The sequence below is a fragment of the Passer domesticus genome, chromosome 5, assembly GCF_036417665.1.
Source record: "Passer domesticus isolate bPasDom1 chromosome 5, bPasDom1.hap1, whole genome shotgun sequence".
Taxonomy (NCBI): domain Eukaryota; kingdom Metazoa; phylum Chordata; class Aves; order Passeriformes; family Passeridae; genus Passer; species Passer domesticus.
The window spans coordinates 21032926-21050710 of record NC_087478.1 but is presented as its reverse complement, the minus strand read 5'-3'; the positions used below and the strand labels follow the sequence as shown (position 1 = coordinate 21050710).

The 17785-nt window shown below is 49.3% G+C and overlaps 2 protein-coding genes and 1 long non-coding RNA gene across 13 annotated transcripts in view; 1 reads left to right on the top strand and 2 right to left on the bottom strand.

The window, feature by feature from the left end:
• Window positions 1-984: 984 nt before the first annotated feature.
• FEZF1 (FEZ family zinc finger 1) lies at window positions 985-3562 on the bottom strand. Its single transcript, XM_064422271.1, has 4 exons — window positions 2683-3562; window positions 2384-2518; window positions 1962-2094; window positions 985-1381 (listed from the first exon to the last, which is right to left on the bottom strand). The coding sequence occupies exons 1-4, from the start codon at window positions 3478-3480 to the stop codon at window positions 1077-1079; spliced, it is 1371 nt and encodes a 456-aa protein (XP_064278341.1). The 5' UTR covers window positions 3481-3562; the 3' UTR covers window positions 985-1076.
• Window positions 3563-11292: 7730 nt separating this feature from the next.
• On the top strand, window positions 11293-13625 carry LOC135301810 (uncharacterized). Its single transcript, XR_010363548.1, has 2 exons — window positions 11293-11365; window positions 12153-13625. It is a non-coding gene; the product is annotated as an uncharacterized LOC135301810 (long non-coding RNA).
• Window positions 12920-17785, bottom strand: part of CADPS2 (calcium dependent secretion activator 2) — a 282995-nt gene continuing 278129 nt past the window's right edge. For all 11 annotated transcript variants that reach the window (XM_064422258.1, XM_064422259.1, XM_064422260.1 and 8 more), the window contains 2 exons: window positions 17584-17688; window positions 12920-13877 (listed from right to left, as the gene is read on the bottom strand). In XM_064422258.1, coding sequence (XP_064278328.1) covers window positions 13707-13877; window positions 17584-17688 — 276 coding nt within the window. In that variant the 3' untranslated portion in view covers window positions 12920-13706. The remainder of the gene's footprint in view (window positions 13878-17583; window positions 17689-17785) is intronic.

Genomic DNA, 17785 nt, shown 5'->3' with positions numbered 1-17785 from the left:
TCCCCCGAGTGGAGCACATCCCCAGCGGCCGTGGGACGCCCTCCGCTTCTCCCCGGACCGCCCCGCCGGGCCGTCCTCGGGCTCTAACCCGGGATAAAGCACGGCCCGGCCCCCTGTCCGAAAAGAACCCCCGAGCCTGGAGGGGGGCTGTGGGCACAGCCCTGAGAGGGCAGAGGGAGATGAGCGGGCCTGCCTGCCCTGCTCGGGGGCAGAGCCCATCCTCCGTGCCTGGTTCGGTTACCCCGGGAGCGGTACAACCCCAGAAACCCCTCCCGCCGCCCCTCAGGCGCCCACCGACGGGCGGGCTTCGCTTTCAAGGCTCGGCTTGGCAGAGTCTGCTGAGCAGCTAATAACATAACAACCCTGCTTTGATCAATTCGAACTAATTACCCCTCTTAATTAAAGTCTTTAGCGGTTGCTTCAGTGTTTTGGCAAGGGCGAGGAGAGCTTTGCCGTGCGGCAGCGCCAACGCCGCGCTCCCCGCCCTCCCGTCCGCGCCGCAGCCCCCGCCGCCGCAGTCACTCCTTGGCAAAGGTTTATTTCCATCAGGTCAAAGAATTCTTTTTTTTTTTTTTTTTTTTTCTCCACGTGCAAGAATCAATGCAAAATTCAAATCCGTACATAGCGAACAGTTGTGTCCATATAGATACGATATTCAGGGGGAGAGGGAGAGGAGGGAACCAAGAAGGGTAGGATAACCAGCAGACAGCGGAGGCAGGGCAGGATCGACACAGGGGGAATATATATACATCGAAATAATTAAAGTGGTGCAGCATTCCCGGCTCGAGTAATACAGTTTCCCAAATAAATACAGCAGAAATTGGCTTGGCGCTTTTCGTTTTGTGTTTTGGTTTTTTTGTGTTTTTTGTTTTTAACCATCTCTCCACCTGAGATGCAACGATAACAAATAAAAAGTAGTCTGTAAAGAACAAAGGGAAAAGTAAAAAAAAAAAAAAAATAGGAAACGATCAGTCCATTAACGTTAGTGGCGATATAGAGCATAATACACAAAACCGCTTAACAGGTGCATGCAAAGGGGCGGTGGGGCTCGCCCCGGCGGCGCCGGCGGCCGCCCCTCACGGCTGCAGCGGCGGCGGGCCCTGCAGCAGCGCCCCGGGCGGGGGCGGCGGGTCCGGCCCCCCCAGCTCGGCGGGGGCCCGGGGCAGTCCCAGGGCGCTGTCATGCAGCTTACGGACGTGCTTCTTAAGGTCAAAGTTCCTGCAGAAGCCTTTGCCGCAGGTGGGGCAGGTGAAGGGCTTCTTGTCGTTGTGGGTGTGCATGTGGAAGGTCAGATTGTACACCTGGTGAAAAGCCTTGTTGCAGATATTGCACTTGAACTGCTTCTCCCCGCTGTGAGTCAGCTTGTGGTTTTTGTAATTGCCTAGGAATGAGAAAAGAAAGGCAAATGGACCTGGATTTGAAAGACGGACAATGAAAAGACGAGAAAAATATAAAAAATCCACCCAAACTCTGTCCCATCACCAGAGTTCGGCTTCAGGATGAAACGACCGCAAACCTCCCGCCTTCTCTCCGTTCTCCCCGCGGCTGTTACACTTTACAAATGACAAAGAAAGGATCGAATAAACCAAAATCACGACAATTGCGGAAATAAAACTCCATGGTTTAGACTTCACAGCAGCCCGGGAAGAAAAAGTAGCTAAATCCTTGTATTTGGAGGGGGAAATAAGAGGACAATTCGTTTGCCGAACCGCGCTGGAAGCTGCATGTTGCGGTGGAGGGAAAACAGACGCCGTTCCCACAGACAGAGACCTCTGTCCCGCTTCGTGGAGCAGGACATGTGTTGGAGCTAGCCAAACTTAAAATTAGCCTAAATATCTAATAATAAAAATTGAACGCAAAATTAACTCCCCACCACCCTCCCTGTCGCAAATTGTCCCGACACTTGACCTGGCTTGGAGAGGGGGAAGCCGGGGAAGAGAGAGGGTGCTGGAGACTGGTACCTTTCTGGTGAAATCCTTTGCCACAAAATTCACAGACAAATGGTTTATAGCCGGCGTGTATTCGCGTGTGCGTGTTCAGGGTCGAGCTCCGGTTAAAGGCTTTGCCGCACTGGTTGCACTTGTGTGGCTTTTCCTGGAGGGAAACAAACACCAAGTCACAGCTTGTTGGCTGTCTTGAGGGGTCTGTGTTCTGTTTAGTGGGATTTTCTGAGCAGATTTGTGGCGTTCTGTGTGTTCAACTGAGGGCTCGCAGGTGCCGGCGCGGGGCACCCCGCCGTACCTACCGCGCTTGGGGCAAACGAAATCTCCCCGCGGCTCCCGACTGACCGCCCCCGGCCGCTGCTGCGGGACAAACCCGAGCTCCCCGGAAAACGTGAGCGGAGACTCTTGGGCAGGGAGCAAGGGACAGAGGATGGGCTCACCTGGGTGTGGATGATCTTGTGCCGGCAGAGCGTGCTCGCCTGTCTGAAGCCCTTCCCGCAAACTTTGCAAACAAAGGGTCTGGCTCCCGTGTGCACCGGCATATGGCGCGTTAAGTTATAATGTGCATTAAATACCTTGAAAGAGAAAGGAGACAATAAAATAAAATTGCGATTAGAAGGCGAGAGTGCCAAGGGGGAGCCGTCGTTTAAAAATCAAGCAAGCAAGCGACAGACAGCAGGCGGGAAGACGGACAGGGACAGGAGGCTGGGGAAGGGAGGCGGGCTACGGTGCTACTTGCCTTTCCACAAACTTCACACGTGAAAACTTTGGGCTTGCTGCTCGGGGAGCCGCGGCTGAACTCCGACGTCTTATAGGCGATTTTTTCCGAGAGGATCTGAGCACTTTCTTTCATGTAGTGCTGCAACTGAGCCTGCGATAAGTCCTTGAAGGCCACCCCCGCCGGGTACTTGTCCACGGTCGGTAGCACCAGCTTGTTCCGCTCCGCCAGGTAAGCCTTGGGCTGCGGGTGCAAGGGAGAGCTGAGGAAATAAGAAGCCACCGGGTGGATGTTGACACTGGAGGACGGGTGACAGGGGCTGTCGCCTCGGTTGAAATAGCACAGGGCTCCCATGGCGTGGAAGGAGGAGTGATTGACCACTCGGGGTCTTACCAGTTTGTACTGCTGCAAGGGCAGGGCATCGCGGGGGAAATCTCCTTTCAAGCTCAGGGCACAGTTCAAGAGATCGCCGCAGCTAAAGGAGGGCGAGGAAGAGGAATCTAAGTGAGCTTTCCTGGGTTCCGCTCCAGCCACCGCTGCTTTGGGCAGGGTATCGTACGCCACCGGGACAAAGGGGATCATGCAGGGGATGGAGGAGTTGAGGTGCAGCGGATGCTTGGGGTCGCCTTTGGCCACGGAGCCATGGAGGAGCTGCGGGACGGGGATGGAGCGGGGCTCTGGAGTCCGCGCCATGATGCGCTCAATGGAGAAGGCGAGTGGCTTGGGCGTGCTGATCATGTTGCTCCTGGCAGACAGGCTTTCTCTGGACGGAGGAGTCGCTAGGATTTTGGTCGCCGTGTGGTTGCCACTATTGTCCATGGCTGAACTGCATTTGTTCTCCCGGTTTGAGCCGCTCTGGTAGACGCCTCTTTTTTTTTCCTTTTTTTTTTTTTCTTTTTTTTTTTTTCCTCTCCCCTCTCTCTCTCACTTTCTCTGCCCCTTTTCTTGTTACTGATCTGCGAGGAGGAAGACCAGCATTGCCGCCGCCACCATCACCACAGCCTCCGCCGGCGGAACCAGCCTTCTCAGTCCAGTGGACTCATGCCAGCCCATCACAGTTTACTTTGGCGCACCAATGACTCGGGACAATCGCTACTTATTTCTATCAATAGAAAGTGTTGTGTCAATAACGCAGCAAAGATCTCGCCAATCGTTAACTTCCAAGAGGAGAAGGTAAACTAGATAATTGCTCAATTCGCTTCCAACAGTCAACAGGAAAAGTTTTTCCCCCCCAGCAAGCGGCTACTTTTCATTGGCGCCCGCGCCTCCCCCGCCCAGGGAAGGAGGTGGCCCTCCCTCCTTCTCGCCTCTCTCCCCTCTGCCTCCCTCCCTCTCTCTTTTTATTATTATTATTTGCAATCTGCTTAACCAGGCTTTAGAGGCCAAGCAAATCCGAGATCAATTTTCTTGTTTGGCTTTAAATGACATCATCTAAAATCATTGTCCAAGTGCTAAATAGGGATGTGAAACCCAATTCAAGGGCAAGCGCCAGGGTGTTTGTCAAACAAGGTGCTGCAGAAGAAGCGGCTGGAGGGGAAGCTGTTTGTTTCCTTGCCACTTTCCAGCCCGAGCTCTCTTTGTGCGTGCGTACGTGTGTGTGTCTGAGGGAGGGAGGGAAATGGCTGCTCTGCTCCTGGGACTGCTCCTGGGACTGCTCACTGCTTTAAAGAACAAGGTCAGGTGGCGGTGAGCTTTTGGAAAACACGGTAGACAAATAAGCGGGGGACTTGCAACAAGCAGACGGCGAGACCAGCGCGTGGGGATGCAGGAACCTCCCGGGCCAAATGGAACGAGTGCTTGGGAGCAAAAGGATGATTCAAAACCTGGGGCAGGGGAAGAGAAGAAAAAGGAGGTAGGAAGAAGGAGTGTCTTTTAAATCCAAAACATTATTTATATATTTCTATATTTTTGTATATAGATACAAATGTAGCCTGCATATACGCTAAATATAGCTTCTGTGTCCTTACAGAATACACTCACTACACAAATTTTCACTACGAAAACTCAGGGCTGACACAGATACACGAAGGAATATACAGCTCACACACTGTTTATAGATACATATGCAACTAAACAGATGCAATCCCCGTGTATTTAATAGAAGCTTGACGGCCCTGCTCGGGGCGGGCAGCGCCAGCGGGTGTTCGTCCTGTCAGCCAAGGCTGGGGAGATGAGAGGGGCAGCAGTGGGTACGGGACTTTTTGTTCCCGCCCACCCCACATCCGACAGTTCGGGCTCAGGACAAGGTCCCGTTCCTCCCGCCGGCCTGGGGTTCACTCGGCTGGTGACTGAGAGGCCGCTACCGCTAATAGCCAGGAGAAACCAAGGGTCCCTGCGTCCCTGCACCCCCGGGAGCGAGCGGCCAGGCCGCGTCCCTCAGCGGAGGGACCCCCGCGGCAGCTTCCATATCAGAGGCCCAGCACTGCCCTTCCAGAGGCAGGGGGAGAGAGGCAGGAGGTCTCGGCTTTGCTAATGGAGAGAAGCATCCAGCGAGGCAGGGGGGCCCGACCCCCACTGCTCGGGTGCCAGCCCAGGAGCAGGCAAAAGGCAGGGTCTCCTCCCGCAGCCGCCGGCCCAGGACGGCGAGGAAGTCTTGCGAGGAAGTGAGAGCAGGGAGGAAGGGCTGGGGGCCCAGGCAGAAAGGGACAGAGAGATGGGGAGACAGAAGGAGGGGTGGAGGGAGGCATCCTTGTCCCCGGAGCTGTGACCTGGCGGCTGCGGCCTCAAGCCACCGCGGCTCCTTTCGAGGAGAGGGAGACAGCGGCTGCTCCACGACGTTACCTCCGCGGCCGGGAGCTCCATGCGGGGCACGGAGGAAGAGAATGTCCTGCGGGCCCCAGGGCACACGTCGAACGACGGGCAGTGGCCAGGGCTCCAGTCCCTGCACACCCTGCCACCTCCGTGTCCGCCCCGTCCTCCGTGTCCCGGAACTCAGGCAGGAGCCGGGCTGGCCTCGGACGTGTCGGGATGGACACAGCCGTGCGGGCAAGCGTGAGGCGGAGGAAGGACGGGATCGCGCCGGCCGCGATGCCCCGCTCCGGCCCTGCTCCCCGTTTTCCCCTGGCCTGGGGGCCGCTGACCGGGGCTGCGCCGCTCTCGTGCTTCTCCCCCGCAATTCCCCACGGCAGACGGGTCGGGGCCTTAGGACCGTAATTGCTGTCCCGGATCGGGTTGCTGCAGCCGCCCGCCTTTTACCTGCAGGAAGGAAGGAAGGATGGTGGACTCGAGGGGGGACGCAGCCGGGCCCCCCCAGAGCCGTGAGGGGCAGCTGTCTCGGGCTGCCCGCTTCTCCGCCCTGTCGGAGTCTCTCTCTCGTACTTTGCGTCTGCCAGAGGAGAATTTCCTCCTTTAGAGCAATTTACATTTAATTCAATCTAGGCAAAATTCCTCTTGATTGGTGCTGAAGAAGGGAATTATTGTTGAGTGGGTTTTAGAGGCTTCAAATCTCATATACTTAATATGTTAACAGCTTGTTCTTAACTGGTCTTTTTGGATTGACTTTTTGACAAGTGTTTGAAAGTAAAATATGTAGTGTCATTTGAGCAGGGTAAATATCCCAAAGCAGCAATTACAGCCCTGCCATTGCAATTATACTGGTCTACTCAATATTGAGATACACTTTTGAAGAAGCGATAGCTTTATTATTCAGTACTTCCTTACAAATATACCTCCCTTTCTTTCGGTACCTCTCACGATAATTTATGTAAATGCCTAATTTTTCGTAGCGATCTGAAGGCAAAATTTTTCGGGGAGGGGGGGCCGGGGGACGTCATCCTCTTCTGCCTCAGAGATGGAGCCTTGCTAGGTGTTGGTGTTGCAATGTATATAAAGTTACTAAAATCAACCTCGACATATCCTTTTAGTTCTGTCCTGAGCTTTGCCTTGCTCTCGGACAGCATTTTTTAAAAGCTTTACGTATCTGCTGAGCCGCAAATATGCTGCATTCGTGCCGGTGCAGCGTTTTTTCCCAAGGCAGAGAGATTTTACAGCCTCTGAAAGCGGCAATAAGGGACCTCTCGGCCCGGGCTCCCTCCAGGCTGGCAGCACGTACCGAGTCCCAGTAGAAGGGGCCGGCGGGGGAAGGACCTGCCCGCGAGTCTCCCGCAGTTACAAACTGTCGCAGAAATTACGGGCAAAAGTTTTGCCTCGAGTTGATTTCGTGCTCTGCCCGGGAAAGCTGCTGTTCTCTTTTTCCCCATAATCGGCTTTGTGTTTCATTCGTTCCTAAGGTATGTTCTTGATATTGCTCACTTGCATTATTATCATAACGTATCTCTATATGCATTCAAAATCCGAGTCACCAGCGAATTCATCTCGTCGTCAGGATTACTTCAATCCGATCCCAGAGGCGATTAGAGGGAGGTAAAATACCGCTTTAGAGCCTAATCTTTAATTTCTTCCTCCTTAATAAAATGAATAATTCCATTGCGTTTTTAAGTAAAAAATGAATTGAAAAGGATAATAACTCCGCTAACCTTCTGTTGCTTGTATTAATATTTTCCTGGGAGTGTTTTACTGTAACCCTCCTGCCCGATGGAGCTGCTCCCTCTGTGCGCCCGGAGCCGGGGACGGCAACATCCCTCCTGGTTCCGGGACGCCTCTGGGCAACCCGAGCGTGCAGGGAACCAGCGAGGTCACAAAACATCCTTCTGGCCACGGCATCAGCGGACTCGACGGCATCTGGACAGACCCTGATAACTATTATTACTGTAGCAATAGTCGTCATTAATAGTGACACTGTCGGGATTCGCTGCTAAAGCTTGGGTTTGTTCTCTCTACGTATCAGTCCAAGACGTTCCCCGCCGAGCCGCAGGATTTTTGGAGAGGTGGCTTACCCCGAGGCGAGGGACGCCGTGCTCCCTCGGGCGCAGCGCCGCCCGCATCCCCGCCGCGGCCCTGGCTTGTTCGGCTCGGAGCTAGCCCCTGGCTGCTGCGGTGCTGGAGGGCTCGCTGCTCATTCCTACTCAGAACTTGTCGTTTACTGCATTTTGAAGGGAAGTGAAAAATATGAACGGGGGAGTTACAGCGGGGGGAAGTGGACCAGCCGCCGTCACAGTTTATCACCCGACGCTGGGGGAGATCCCGGCCATCCTTTTGGCTGGGAATCTGCTGCTACCGCCACCCGCCTGGTTGCTGGGGTGGCGGACGCGGCTCCCGGGCCCACCCGGCCCCGGCCCCGGCCCCGGCCCCGGCCCCGGCCCCGGCCCCGTTCTGCTCTGCGGAGGGGCCGCAGAGCCCGGGTACACCTCGCAGCAGCCTCGGGCTCCGAGGTTTCTGGAGCGTGGGCAAAGGCGCTTGGCCTTTCTCAGCTCTTAAGTTGTAACACTTCGGCGTTTTCTCCACTGATAATTTCTCCAGTGGAAGAAAGTAATATAAATATATGCGTGCATGTGTGTATATACCTTCCGAGACTACGTGTAATCTTCCCGTACAGTGAGGGTGTGTTGGCGTCCTTCTATAGCAGTTCCACCGCAAGCAAAATAATAAAGTATTGCTATTTGTAACTGAATCCATCACAAAAGAAAAACATTTAACGCTGACCCGCAAAATACAAGTGCTCCTGGAGGTAAAATAAAGTTTGGCAGTACAGTACATTTCGTACAGACCCCCCTAAATGGAAAACCAAACTGGTGCAAATTAAGCCTTTTCATGTATAAAGCCTTTAATCACATATAAACGAAATTACAAGTGACCCTCTAAAGCAGCGCTTCCGGCCCTCCCGTAATTCATGCGAGCGATTTGGCTAAGTGTGCCAGCTCCGAACGTGGACTGCAGCTATCACATCTAATCTAATCAGTCCGCCTGTGAGGGGACCCGGCGGTGTCATCAACTCCAAAGGGCCCTTGGTGGAAGTGGCTGGGAGAGGCCAGCGGCAGCTGGAGCCATGAATGACACTTTCTCATTTGTTCCTTTCCCAGTTCAACAAATGTTTAGTCCCGTTACTGCTAAATGAACGCCATGCGCTCTTTGGCTGGGGGAAGCTATTTATTTTTAAGATTTCTGAATAGGATCAGGAGCAATTAACTTATTTTTTGTTTCCATTTTCTGTGGGTGTATTGGGAGGTAACCTGGAGCAAAGTGAGGAGCCGGTCGCTGTGTGGACGCCTGTGCGCTGTATTCTAGGCACCGGGATATGCCGGGCTCGCCATGGCGACAGGAAGGTGTCCGCCGGACAGGGAGCGGGACAAAACCCAGCCCGTTTATGGCGGGGCCTGTTTCGATGCGCCGCTGCTGAGAGAGGGGGAGAAACCAAGTGAGAAACGTGAAAATAAGAACGAAAGTAGGAGTCGTGCCCTGTCGCAGCCGCCGCTGGCCGGAGCCCGGGGAGGATTCCCCACCTTCTCGGCTGCTCGCTCGGCGCCCCTACCCGGGAACAGACACAGGGGACAACTGAGCTACCCTCGGAACTGAGAAGGGAGGAGGAAGAGGTGGGCGCGACACGACAATACACCTGCTGAGGCCAAAAACAAACTTTTTGTGTGTGTGCGATTGATTTTTTTTTGTTTGTTTGTTTAGCTGCATTTTCCCCCCAATCTCTGTTAAAGCGAGGTCCGCCCGTGCCGGAGGGAGGCCGGCCGCGCTGTCTCCGCGGGTCTCAGAGGCGTCCCGGGCTCCGTCCCTCACACAGAGGGAGCCGCGCTCCCCGCCCGCCCCGTGCGGCCCCCGCCGCCTGCTCCGCGCTCCTTCGCTGAGTCAAACATCTGACTCAACCCCCTTCGGTAGGTGCCTAAGGGGCATTCTCTGTGCGAGAACCCGCCTCACAGCCTCACACTCCCCGCCCGGCCCCCGCGCTCATCGCCATGTCCCTCGTGGAGCCGCACTTGCTGTCCACTCCGAAGCTGACACTGCTGCCCCGCCCGCGCTCTGCGCCGGGGTCTGGTGGGTCTCAGGAGGAGTTTCCCAAAACCTGGAAACATCCGGCACCTGACCCAGGATCAGCCGGGAGCCCACGAAGCGTTGTTGTGGGTGCCATATCCACAGGGCCAAGGAGGGAGAGAGGCGGGGAGGCCGCTCCCCTGGGCGCCTTCCATGAACAGCGGTGCCCCGGGAGCCACTCGCCCTCTCACTCTGGCTGTCCCTCCAAAGCCGTGCCGGTTCCTGCGCGGGGGCTGCCCTCCGCTCCGGGTCGGGTTTGAAGGGAGGGGCCGCTCCACAAGCGCCAGTCTCGGCGGCCGGAGCGCCGGTGTGGGCTCGGAGGCGCGGCCTGAGCGGCCGCTCTGCCTGTCTGGAGGTGGGAGGTTCAGTGCCCGCGGTGCTCCCCCAGCCGCTGCCTTGCCTTCCTATCGCCTCCTTGTCTGGGGTAAGCGACAGCCGAGGGCAGCGAGCTCTTGGCTCCCAGGCACCCTTTGCCCGGAGCGGGAGAGCTGCGAGCACCGCTCGCAGCGGCGGCGGGCACCTGGTCGTGGCTTCTGATTCGACTTCTAAAGCCCCGCTTATACCACTAAGACTCAAGGGGAACGACTTAAACTGCCCCTTTCCTAAGGGCTCGCTGCACTCCGCGCTCGCCCAGGCAGAGCGGAGGTCCCCGCGGAGCCCCCCAGCCCCGGTCCCCGCCGGCTGCCTCGCTCGGGAGCTCAGGGCGATGCCGCCCGCTCGGGACGGGCACGCAGCCCCGCTTAAACGCCGAGTTAAGATGTAGAGGCAGCCCCTGTGCCCTCCCTCACCGGGCACTGCCCTCGCTGCCGGAGGCGACGGCGCCTAACGCTGGAGTGTCACGCTGGTACTCACTGGCCTTCTCAAGCATCATGTTGGTTCACGGTTTCACAAATCTAGGTACTAAAAAAATTATTTACATTCTGAAGAAATTAAAGGGCATCTGAAGCACTGTTCTGTACCTGTCATCCATTGATATCTGCTGTGTTGTGTCTTTAACAATCCTATACTTTGTGACTTCCCAAACATCTTGAAACTTCTTCATGGTTACATAATCTGTGTTTTTTTTTTTAAATTCTCATCATCTTTGTTTTGAATTTTTGTTTGTTTGTTTAGGATTTCCTTACTCATCTCTATCTTACTGATAAATGTATCTTGCAAGTACTGCATATAGAAGAAATTGCATAGCAAATACTTGACATATGGAGTGTACGTGTATAATGCTTTGTGAAATTTGAGTAACTCGGGCCCACTTCAAGCCACAAAAAGTCTTGCTTGCTCAGGTGGGTTTTCCTTCTTCTTCTTTTTTTTTTTTTTTTTTTAATTATGTCAGGATGTAGACAGGATTAACTGCTCCCCAAGGCACAGAGAGCTGGGGGGGACTCCCCTGGCTGCCTGGACAAGGTCCCACCATCAGGGCCAGTCCTACCACACCCAGCCAGGGAGAGCAGGGCAGAGGAAGAGGTGGTGGCAACTCAGAGACCAGATCATTAACATGTTTGTGATGCTCACAAGGCTCTGTAGTCAATCTCTGGATCAGGTTCTAGACAAACAGGGCCCATAAACAAGCACACGTGGGGCTGTAGCTGAGGTGAGAATCCAGCCCTCCTCTTCCACCACTGGGGCAGAAGCTAGCAGCCTGAACAGAGGCTGTGGCTGGGGGTCCCAGGTGAGGCCCATGATAGCCTACAGGCTCTTGAGGACCTGACAGGTGAAATTAATATAACCTGCTCTGTAATCACTCAAATTGATAGGGAGAGTTGTTTGCCTTATCAGGAAATTCTTCTTGCCACGGGGGCAGCTTGGGACAGACAAAAAGCCCCAAGGGGAGGTAAGTGCAAATCACTGTTTCCCCAGGGCTTTTGGATAGCAGGGCTGGGCAGAGAGGTTAATCCTAGGTCACTCTGTTGAAGGAAACAGACCCATCTCTTACCTCCTGGGTTGTGCTGGTGACAGGCACTTCTGTCCTGGTGTTTTTAGGTCCCACTCCAGCTCTATACTGTTAGTGGCTTGCTAAGGATAGTGTTCAATTTGGATATTGCTTCCTACTCTTGCGTTACCTTGGAACTTAAAAAATCTAATGCCTTCTGGTGAAAACCCTGCACAGACCTGGCACACTCCGCACTAGGAGGTCTTGGCAAGCATTGCAGGGCCACTGAAGTGATATCTGCCTTTACTTCTTTACACCTAGCTTCTCTACAGGCACCTCTGCAGGGTCTGAGGAATGTCAGGATGGGGAGAGGGGAAGCAGGGAGACTTTTTCACAGACAAAACTCCCTCTGTGCCTGACTGACACTGATCTCTGTGCTTCATTGGGTTTAGGAGGTGGGTTTTACACTGGACAGCCTGGCTTCCTCTGCACCCTGCTGCCTGCCACAGCCAGTCTGGGGCTGAGGCTGCAGCTCCTGCCCAGGCAGGTTATCCTTTACCAAGTCTGGGTCCCAGGCAGAGCCCCAAATGGCCCTTCAAGCATCGTCAGCTTCCACACACCAGCACAATTAGGACAAATGACAGGAAAGGAATATGCAATTATTTTACTGCTATCAAAACCTGAATCAGCCATCCAGCAGCCTGGTAATAGGGAAAAATAATGCTTGGGCCTCTTATGCCTCCTTCAGCCCAGCAGAGATGGTGATGAAAAACTGAGCAGAATGGTCTACCTTACCAGCTCCCAGTTCTTCCTTGGAGCTGAATTCACCTCACCTCATGGGATGATTAGGCTGGTTTGCCACTCAGGAGTTGCAACTACTCTCCTAGAAGATACCTAGTGGAAGTGTAACTTGTCCTTCCCTGCTTGGCTGATCTTCCAGGTGCGCCGAAAGCCAGTTTTCCCTGCAGCTCTCATTCTCAGTTCCTGCAGCCCTGCATGCTTACAATAGACCCCTGGAATCCTACAGACTGCTCTTGCACAGAAACCTCACCTCAACCTTGTAAACCCACAACAGTTCCTCAGTAAAGTGCCTTAGGTATAATGCTATGGCTCAACAAGAACCTTGACAACCTATTATTACTTCTCTGGGTGTCATCTGTGTTCTTTCTGATTTTGTGTACATAAGCTCAGGATTTAGTCATGCTCTCACAAAACAAACAACAACAAAAAAAGGCTGCTGTGTTTTTTGTAAGCTGTGTGAGTTTTGACTGATGAAAATTTGAGTTCTTTCTTGTTCATCCTGAGGGCATCAAAAAGCAGGCAGTGGGCCCTATCTGTTCATCTGCTACCGAGAGGTTTTTGTTTGCTTTGTTCCTTTATCAAGACATTGTGTCCTTGGGTACTTGTTTGCAATATATATCTGCTCTATAAAAGAAACATATTTGCTATAAATCACTATGTAAATGAAGTAATTAAAAAACCTAATTCTCATGAGGAATCATACAACGGTTCAAATTGTTTGAAATACTGAAAACATCTTTTAATTGTAGAATTCTATACAAACTTGGGTAGATACATAAATGGCCACAACAAAATGTGTTCTTATTGCCTGAAAATTTTCACAGAAATACAAACATAGATGGCAAGCTTACTGACATCCAACAGGATGAGATATTTTTAAACTTGCAAAATGAATAGACACGACACTCCTAAGCAGTTTGTATGTGTTTGACTGTCCTTGAAGATCTTCTGCTTATATACCAACCTCAATATACAAAGAAGCAAGATTAAAATTTTTAATGCACATCACATAATAATGTAAAATTAAACACAAAAAAGGTGAACAAATTGTAATCCTGAAAATACACTATTTTTTTTACTGAGGGCATTGACTCATTCCAAGGATGATTTCCTGTATAGTTATGTTTTAAGTAAGACACACATCTTTTTCTGCACAGGACATCAATATCAGATGGAGATACAAGAATAAATGGTAGCAAACATAAGGGAAAGAAATGTAATCACAAGTGGAACTCAAACTCCATGCCATTGTTGTTGCAGCCCTAAGCAAAGCTATACATAAAAATATGCTACAACCATTATTCTCAAAAAGTCCTTGGCACTTTTCCTCTGATAATCTTACTTTCTTTTTTTAATGGAGCAAGTTACATTTCTGCACCGATGTCATAAGGCAAAACTATAAAAGCAATTACAAGGACAAGTTGCCAAAAAACCCCAAGGCAAAGATAAACCCCACCCTCAGACCATCACCCCCCAGCTCTGAATGCTTTGTGAAATAAAATCATCCCTCCTCCTCATCACTGTCTTTCATTGTAATGCCCTGAAGTCCTCCTGCATCCGTGACTGAGACTGTGGCCTCCTCGACAGTCAGGCGGCTGTGCACGGTGTCGTAGGTTTTACTGTTCAGCGTCCCCTCCAGCACGCCTTGCAACCTGAAGTCTCGGTAGGTTTTCTGTGGCAAAAGTAAAACATCCTGAATTGGACTCCAGCAATGAGTACTCTTTCACAGATACACTGGCCATTTCTAGCATGCCAGTGGCACACGTTTATTCCTCCTGCAGGTTAAGGACCAATCACCTTGATAACGCTTTCGCAGTCTTAGTTTTTGGGCTGCATGAGATTTCTACAAACTCTAGAGGTTCTAATTTGAATGTAATTTCTTTAAGAGATTGTATTTTGTGCTGCAGCATACTCTAACTGCTGATTTCTCAGTAACTTCCATTTCTTTCATTTATTCAATACAACACCAGCTGACAATTTTTCTAAATACCTATTGAAATGTGAATCTGGATACAGGTAGTTCAGTTCTGTCACTTCATAGAAAATGCCTGACCTTTTCCCCATAGTGTAATTTTATTTATATTTCTCTATACATTTATATGCCAAATGTGGACAAATAATGATTATATATTACATTATAATACAATATATACTCTAATAATGAATACAGATTATGATCTATACTTTACAGTGTCAGAATTTCGGAGGTGACTACCTAGTTAATTTACATTCTAAGTTCTCTACATCTTGATTCACATCTATACTTTTTTTTCATTTCAGAAAATTTTGTTTTCCTGGTATTCATCTTTTCTTTCTTCTTTGTTTTTCCATCATGTAAAAATTTTGAGTGGAATTGTATTATTCATCAATGCTATGTTCATGTAAGTACGTGGAAAAATCACCTATGTACTCTATTTTTAAATTGTAACACATTTGAAATAATCTTTCCTGATGTTACCCTTAAAGGTTTAAAAAGGACAAGTTGATCTAGGCAGTTCCATGTTTTGTGTATGCTATCACTACTAATTTTCAGTGTTTTGGGAGAGAATACGGGGAAAAGAAAATGGAAGATAATTAAGGGCTATCAGGCCCATTCCTTTGCTTGAGGAGGAGTCCACGTACAACCCTTAGAGAAAGAAAATATTTCACTCCAAACTTCAGAGAACTGCAAAAGACCACTCTTAAAATGGGTAATATTCAGATGGAAGATTTTTTTTTTCTGCTACAGTGATGATTATTTAAACCGTGTTTGAGTCACTGCGACTGAGATTTATTTGACTTTCACAGGTCAACGTCAGAGTCAATGGATGCAGCTCATGTTTTGCTCACACACTCCTGCGAGTACCCCGCCTGGTCTTTTTCAAGTGTCACCATTGCATTCCCTTTTTATAACACTGTGCATTCAATTTGCTTTGATGCTGTTAACAGGTCCTACAGCAATTTCCTTCACTTTTACATTGTATTCTTCCCATTCTCAGACCAGCACTCTGGGGTTCAGACACTGCTCTTCTCTTGACATAGTTTTGCGGGATAATAATGTTCACTTCCAAGCTTAATTTTTCATTTCTCCCTAACTTTCTTGGTCCTTGACCCTTCTTTAGTCACATCCCTCTGCACGTGTCTCAGACAGCTAATGAAACCCTTATGCCATCATAAGCCTTTAAAGAGAATAAAGGGAACAATGTTTCTTCTTCTAGTCTTTCTTTATAAGGCCACTACTCTGGTTGCATCTAAATCTGAAATAATTATATTTCTCTTACTCATCCTGTGTCCTTCAAAAATGACCTCCTATTTATTTGAGGTTTTATTGTTTTTGTTTTTTTTTCCTTTTCTTTATTTAAAAAAATATTTTTAAGAGGTGACAGGAGCAATACAGCTTCCTATGTTTTTTTTTCTTTGTTTTGTTTGGTTTTTTTTTCCTAAAACAAACATAAAAATGCCTTCATTCACTCTACTTTGGAGGAAAAGTGTGCTTCCCCATGTCTCTCTACAGCTGGGCTGCAGCAGGAAAAGTTTCTTAGGATACTCTTCTTGAACCATTGTTTTGTATTTCCCAACAGACTCTTGTCTGCTGAGTTCCTGTTTCACCAGCTCCATCTTCACCCACGAAAACTTTCTGTTTTCCAGAACCAATATGATTGACATAATCTTCTTCAGTGTTTTAACATCCACAGAAGGTGCCATGCAATAACACAGTTGGAATTCACATGCAGAGCAAACCAGGTATATATATATGTGGGTACAGAAAGGCCACTGCCAGAAGCACTGCTCCAGCAGGAGCCTCCCCCTTTTGAACAAGGCTAACCAGTGTGCCAGGAGGCAGAAGAAGGCAGGTTGGCAGTGCTGCTCATTCACCTGAAATTCAGTTTTGTAAGACTTTCCTTTAATCTCCCTAGTGATATTTCTCTTGTACAATTTAGCCTGCCCATTCTTAGATCTCATGGGCACAGGTTTTAGATCCTCTAACACCTATTTTCTTCCTCAGAGGACAATAGCTACCTTGGAAAAGGACTTTTTACAAGGGCATGCAGTGATAGAACAAGAGGGAATGGATTCAAACGGAGAGTAGGTTTAGATTAGATATTTGTAAAAGTCTTTACTGTGAGGCTGGTGAGGCACTGGAACAGGTTGCCCAGATAAGCTGTGGATGCCCCATCCCGGGAAGCCTTCAAGGCCAGGTTAGGTGGAGCTTTGAGTAGCCTGGTCTAGTGAGAGGTGTCCCTGCCCATGGCAGAGGGGTGGGAACTAGATAATGTTTAAGGACCCTTCCAACCCAAACCATTTTATGATTTTGTGATTCATTTGAGAATAGCTTTAAACTCTTCACAAGAGCCATTCATTTTAACAAGGATCAGCAAACTGCTTTTGCCATTTGGGCACACAATCAAGTGAAGAGCCAAATCCTGCACCCAGAGAAATCAGTTAAGGTTAAAACCAGCAAAGCTAAGCTTGGGTGCATCAGGGAGCCATCATTATTATGACTGTTTTCTTGCATTTCTCTCTGTTCCGTTCCTTTTTGCTAGTGAATCCTGAAAGCTGCAGTTGCAATTCCAGTGACCACGAATTAAGATGCTTCTGACTTTATAGTCTTGCATGAACTTAATGAGGAATTTTTTTAAGAAAAAACAGGTGTTTCTTATTTCACATTTGTACAGATAACAAGAATGTCCACAGTTAAACAAGACAGAATTAAAAGGAAAAAAAAATGAAATGGTTTTCTCTCTCTTGCCTAAGGGTATCAACTAAGATCTGAAAAGGGACTTAGGAGAAAACTTTCTTTTATGTAGGTTAACCTATAATTGCCTATTGCAAGGCATGTTACACTCTGCTTGGAAGCATTTGACATTGGCCAATGTAAATGACTGAGGACTGAAGAGAAGGGATTGGTATTTCCATTGATACTTATCCCTGAGTATGAAAGATTAGAAAATGTTATTTAATACATTGAATACTGTTTTCAATTGAGCCCAGTAATTACATGTGCACAGAAAAGAAAACAGTTCCTATTTTTAGGAGAAAGGGGAAAATGGAGAAGGAACACTATTGAAATTATTCAGGTAAAACAAAAAATTGGTAACAAGACAAATAATAATTTAGTAAGAATAATCATACAGCAATGCTGTACAGCTAGCTGCAAAATTCCTTGCAATTATCTTAATTGTCCCCAAGCCTAGAATTTATAACAAATACAAGTGCACATATAATTAATATTAAGTGGTTCAATGAGTTATTTTACTCCTGGAATTTGCTACAACTGTGGGGAAAAAACACAAACCTAAACCCACACATTTTCTAAGTTTTGGGTTGATCATCCATGTTATTACTTTATTACTTTTATTTCTGTACTATGCAGTCTAATGCAAACATATTTTATTTACCTTCACTATCTTGATGAGAGTCTTCAGCTGGTAGATGTGAAGCTGAACATCTAATCTGTCAGCCAACCACATGCATATGACTTTCATGGAGTTGCTATACCATTGCTGAAAAAAAGGATAAAAAAAACCAACAACAAACACCACCAAATAACCCTGCAGTATTCATTTAACAGATTTGGTAATGAGAGGTAATGAAACACTT

What these genes read in the sequence shown, in the direction of transcription:
- FEZF1 (XM_064422271.1), bottom strand. Translation starts at nt 3,480, where the DNA reads ATGGACAATAGTGGCAACCACACGGCGACCAAAATCCTAGCGACTCCT. An exon ending in ACAAGATCATCCACACCCAG is followed by an intron (nt 2,095 to 2,383) that starts GTGAGCCCATCC and finishes GTTTCCCTCCAG; the next exon opens with GAAAAGCCACACAAGTGCAA. An exon ending in CAAAGGATTTCACCAGAAAG is followed by an intron (nt 1,382 to 1,961) that starts GTACCAGTCTCC and finishes TCTCATTCCTAG; the next exon opens with GCAATTACAAAAACCACAAG.